The sequence below is a fragment of the Ciconia boyciana genome, chromosome 3 (assembly GCF_034638445.1).
Source record: "Ciconia boyciana chromosome 3, ASM3463844v1, whole genome shotgun sequence".
Taxonomy (NCBI): Eukaryota; Metazoa; Chordata; class Aves; order Ciconiiformes; family Ciconiidae; genus Ciconia; species Ciconia boyciana.
Window position 1 is genome coordinate 10479407 of NC_132936.1, and position 6121 is coordinate 10485527.

At 35.5% G+C, this 6121-nt stretch overlaps 1 protein-coding gene across 1 annotated transcript in view; it reads left to right on the forward strand.

Moving 5' to 3' along the window:
• The window catches only part of APOB (apolipoprotein B), a 37075-nt gene extending 32268 nt beyond the window's left edge, over positions 1-4807 (forward strand). Inside the window, exons 27-29 of the mRNA XM_072857773.1 lie at positions 765-879; positions 1693-1876; positions 2981-4807. Coding sequence (XP_072713874.1) covers positions 765-879; positions 1693-1876; positions 2981-4807 — 2126 coding nt within the window. The remainder of the gene's footprint in view (positions 1-764; positions 880-1692; positions 1877-2980) is intronic.
• Positions 4808-6121: the final 1314 nt, after the last annotated feature.

A 6121-nucleotide genomic window follows, 5' to 3' on the forward strand; every position in this document is an offset into this window, starting at 1 on the left:
GGGAAATACTGTATACCAGGTTTTTTCAGATTTTTTTTTTCCAGGACTTTGCATATGAAGATGTTGCTGTCTATTTCGCATTGACATTAAATTATACTTCTTTTATCATCAGCACCATTTTTTCATAAATTATTATCAGTCTCAGTCACCCTGAAGGTTAATGACTAGATATATGTATAACTAATGGCATACTGTGAAAAAAATGGAAAAGATCTCTTTTCTGTGTAGCAGTTTCTTACTTTAAATTGTGAACAACATAACATTCCCCCATTACTTACAGTAATACATGTAAAGGAGAGAACGCAGGATGACTTTTTATCTGATTCAGTTCAGATAAAAGAAATACCTATCTTTTTCCTTAGGAACTAAGCATATTTGTTTTCAAAAATTATTTCAACTCAGAAAACTCTGGAGTCCCATATAGCACTGAGTTTCTTTCTTTATAATAATACTAAAAATATACATCAGAATAAAATTCTACTGTCAAGAAATTAGAATCCCCATTTATGATCTGCCTGAATGCAAAATGTTATATCCATGTTGTTCTAAATCTAGAGAAAAATTGAATTTTAAAATACTCTGGTTTAACAAATATTTTCATATCTTTTTATTTGGGGCATTATGGGCATTCAGTTTCCTGATGCATAATTTTACATCCTACTGAAACACCCCACAACTGGCCATCTAACATACAACTGGATATGTATTTTGTATTGCTTGCTGGTAAGTTCTGGAAATGCACACATTTGAAATCTTTTTCACAGTTGTTTCAAACTACAAATATGACAAAGGCATGTTTGTTATGAAGACAACTGGCAGCTTTTCACATCGTGACATGAGCGCAAACTACAAGGAAGATCTTACTGTTTCTGGAATTAGGTAAAGATTTGCTCTAATATAATTTATAATAGACAAAATTGCCAATGATGTATTGTTGCTTTGATCTGTGATGCCCCAGAGTGCTTTGCTGTAATTAATAAGAACCTATGTAGCTACTGCGTCATTATCGGCTGTGCATTTTTCCCTCTCAAGATAGCTGGAAAGCTGTTTACTCTCAGCATTTCTAGAATAGCTTTTCTCAGCAGCCCCATTTCAGAAGACTGCTGAGATATAAACACAGTATTCTATAATCAGAGCAGTTCTAGATCTGACCATCAACATAGTTTTTTTCTTTTCACTGGATGCCTCTGTCACCAGCCATTAAAGAGTAATTTTTATTCACAAGTATTTGGGATTACAGAGTTGGCCTTCTAACTGCCTGTTTTGATCTGAAAGTGTTATGTTGATATATGCAAGGGACAGAGTCTATGAAGGCAAGTACAAATGCAGATAAAAAATACTGCCTATACTTGTGTTGGTGGAAAAAATTGCAGTCAGCTTGTAGAAGTCTGTAGAAAGCTGACAGTGGTACAGCTACAGGTTTTGTTTTGCTGCCCTAATTTAATGAAAATTCTCAAGAGAGCTCAATATAGTTTTATCTAAAACAGGAAAATTGGAGTGACATGAAGTTTTGACTGTTAGGCTAAATCCTAAGAAATGTGGATAGTAAAACCCTACATTTTCTTTTCATGACAAAGGCATTGTGTACATACATATATATTTAAAATAATAAGTGACATTGTATTTAGACATATTGCATTAGGCTTGTGCTTTGTGGATTCCTTCATAGCTGTGTATTCACTGTTGTTGTAGAGTCATGGGCAACACTGCATCCCTAGATATCATCAGCCCAACTTTTACAGACATTCATATGCGTTATCAAAAGACTGACAGGACCTTATCCAGCTCAGTATCTTCACCCTCTGCTGGGACCTTGGGCTATGTCATTGAACTGGACACTGACATTCTCACGGCAAAAGTTTACTACCGAACTCGGGTAAGCTTAATACAAGCAATAAAAAGCAAAAAGGTTGGGTGTGGTCAGAGGAAAAGTTCCCTTTTAAAGTTTGTGTGTGTTTCTGTTAAGACATAAATTAACCACACTTTGTCCAAAGAAAAAGTATATTATCAGTAATTAAAGTTTTTGTTTCCTACACTGGCCTTTCCAATACTAAAAGTAGCATCTGTGTGAAGAGGCTGTTTCAGCTCCTCCACGCAGTTAATATTGCCCTCTCCTATGATCAAGAAGGCACACCCACTGAAAGTGAAGAAAGTACAAAGCCAGTTTTAGATAAGCCACCCATCAGGTTTAGTGTATAGCCATCAGGCTACTTACAATTACTACAAAAGTGGCTATTATATGACTCAGGCCACTGGAAGAGGTCAGACCATCTTTAGAGTGTCTTTTTTAATCCATTGATATATCACAATACATTATAAGAATTAAAAACCTTACTAGATTTGCTAACAAAACATGCTATTATTATTGGCCTATTACAACAATTTCAAATTTAAAATCTTACCTTCCAAAATTATATACTAATTTAGGAATCGCAAGCAACTCATAATTCACTATTTACTACTGAAAACTGGAAAATTTGTTTATGTAAATAGATTCTCATTCGAGGGTCTTTCACTCTGAGTAACTCTCTAAATTGTCTCATTGATTTAAATGATTACAAAATGAAATCCTCTAATATTTTCATACGAAGAAAATGCTTTTTGAATTCATTTTAAATGATTTCAAGAATGAGTAGAAGGCTCATTTTCCCAAGTAATTCACATGCCTTATGAGACATGGTAGGCATTTAATACAAAGGAAGGAAAAACCTTATTTGCAGTCAAATTTTAAAAAAGACCAGACTAAGTTATGTTCTGGTCCTACTGTTTGAAGAGGCACAAAGTACCTTGATACAATATAATTTCCTCCAAAATAACCTTTCAAGATGAGAGCAAAGTAGACAAAAAATTGTAGTGTATTTGTCCTAATATATAATAAAATTAAAGATGCAAAATGTGAATGTTGAAATACACTCATAAATAATATCGGATTTGTTTTATATACAAGCTACCTTTTTCTTATCCTGTTCTATATTTTCAGTCTGCTCCTCAGAAGGACATTGACATATTAAAAAGTGAGATATCCTTCAAGAAACCTGACCTGATTCAAATGAAATTCAACTGGAAAGAGGATGCTGCCAAAGACTTGCTGTTGAGTCTGAAAGAAAAAGTACCTAAAATGACAAACGCAGTCTATAGGTATGTTAATCGGTATCATAAGGAGCATATGGGACTGGAAATTAGTGCTGCCACCTTAAAGATGAAGAATATTATGCAGAATAATGCTGACAAAGCATACACATTTGCTGTAAAACAAATAGATCAAATAGATGCTCAGCTTCGCACAGCCACCAATGAGGCCTCTGGCAAATACCAGGAGATGAAGGTCAAAGCTAAACAGCTATATCAAAAAGCAGCAGATCAAGCTGAACAGTTTGACTATCAAAGAATAAAAGCAAAGCTTTTGGATGCTACAATTGACATAATAGAAGAGTATCACAAGAGAATAAAACACCTAATTGACTCAGCCATTGAATTCCTGAAGACCACAAAATTCCAGGTCCCTGGGCTATCTGAAAAGTACACTGGTGAAGAAATATACCTTATGACTACAGAGAAGGTAGCAAAAAATGCTGATTTATGCCTTTTAAAACTTCAGGAGTACTTTGATGCCTTGATTGCAGCTATCAATGAGCTGGAAGTCAGAGTTCCTGCTTCTGAAACAATTCTTAGAGGTCGTAATGTACTTGATCAAATTAAAGCAATGCTGAAACATTTGCAGGAAAAAATCAGGCAGACATTTGCTACTCTCCAGGAAGCTGACTTTGCAGGAAGGCTTAAGCAACTGAAACAAGTAGTGCAACAAGTTTTTCAGAAGGTAGAAGAAATGGTTAGAAGCTTGCAATCCAAAAATTTTGAAGACATCAAAGTCCAAACACAACAGCTGTACAAAGATGCAATGGCTTCAGACTATGCACAGAAACTGAGATCCTTGGCAGAATATGTTAAAAAATACATTTCTCAGTTTAAAGATTTTAGCCAGAAGATATTCCAGGACCTGTCAGAAAAGCTGCACCAGCTGCTCCTCTATGTAAAGGCATTGCGGGAGGAATATTTTGATCCAACTACACTTGGATGGTCAGTGAAATACTATGAGGTGGAAGACAAGGTACTAGGATGGCTGAAGAATCTAATAGATACACTAGTGGACTGGCACAACAAGTATGTTGGAGATCTTGCTGACTCGGTTACACACCTGACAGACCAAGTAAGAGAACTGGTGGAAAACTACAGCCAGGAATATTATGACCTTATAACTGATGTTGAAGGAAAAGGAAGAGAGAAGGTCATGGAGCTCTCATCTGCTGCTCAGGAAAAAATCCGATATTGGTCTGCAGCTGCTAAAAGGAAAATTGATGAACATAACAAGCAAGTCAAAGAAAAACTCCAGGAAATCTATGGGCAGCTTAGTCATTCCCAAGAAAAGCTAATCAGTGAGGCCAAAAGGTTACTTGATCTAACTATAGAAAATTACTCTGCATTCCTGCAGTATATCTCAGAGCTTCTTCGTTGGTTTGAGCAAATAACAGCTGAGAGCATAAAGCCGTATATAGCTGTTCGTCAAGGAGAGCTTAGAATAGATGTGCCCAAGCCATTTGACTGGCAGTCCATTTACCAAATGCCCCAAAAAAGCAGAGAGGCACTCAGAAAAAAAGTGGAACTAACACGCACACTGATTCAGCAAGGCATTGAGCAAGGCTCCAGGAAATGGGAAGAAATGCAAAGATTCATTGATGAACAACTTGCCACTGAACAACTGAGTCTTCAGCAGATTATGGAAAATATACAGCAGCGCGTGAAGACCTAAATGGACATGCAGAAGAGGAGAAGTAATAAGTTTGTACCACAATGTATTTAAAAATAACAGCAATTGGCATACTGGAGCTTCAGGTAGATACTGTTTGAATTTGTAAATGAAAACTGAATAATCTACAGTAGGTTATTTTAATAGCTTAATAACCCAATAAATGAGTTCTTTATTACATTTTTGTGTCATTCATTACAGCTACTTTTACTTGGACCATAGGGCTTAATCCAACAATTGTCAAGGTCAATGGGAAGTCTTTGCTTTGATTTCACTGTATGTTGGATCAAGCCAATAATGTGCAATACATATTGTAAATAGTCACAAAAGCTATGGAATACATAGAATAAACAGGTTTTAAGATAAAGGTCACATTCATAAGCCAGTTGAAGAATGACTTGGAAACACATCTATTTCCCAGCATAGAAATACCTCCATATAGATAAGTTTGGGAGAAAAAGAAGAGGAAAAAATAATGTACAAAAATACGAAGAAAAAAAATAATGAATTCTGGAAATAACATCAAAAAGTGAAAAAGAACATAGAAATATAAACATATATAGAAATCTGACTCCTGGAAAACTGCAGATAATAATATCAATGTTCTGTTAAGAAAAATAAATTTATGCATGTATCAGTTTTCAGAAAACTATGCCAAGAATTTTAGATGGGTTTTCTTTCTCCTGGCTAATTTATGATTCAGAAATACAGGGTTTTCTTACCTGTTTCCCCATTATATTTCTGGTTTCACATCAAATTGTCTGACTTTTACTTATCATGAATTTAGTTAACTGTTGAAGTTTCACTGACATCACTGTATATGATGGGAGTCAAAAAGTTTTCCTCTCAGTCTCCTAGGCTGAAGCCTAGACCTCATTTAAATGAATACTCGATTTAAAGATGAATTTAAATAATGTTGAAGAATTCACTCACAAAATAGGACTACTTTTGAGTGGAAAATGTGTGGACCTGTTATGGTTTATTTTCAGCTGTTGAAATACTATATAGATAGTCCTTGAGAAAGGCATGCTCATGCTGAAATAATGTTGCCTCTTTGAGAATAAACTTTAACAAACGACACTAGAACTTTTGTGTACATGTCTGTTTTGATACAATCAGTTCACTCTGTAATATGGTTGTCACTTGTTCATTAATGGGAAAACAGAGAGTCTGGTTTCATCCCATGGTATGATTGGTTACATACACGAAGCAGTGGAGTACCAGTTTACAAATACCCAAACAAGTTTTGTGGCAGCAGATACACTTTGACAGCACAGAGCAGCACCATGCAAAGGTGCTAGCTCGGGTCCTGGAAAC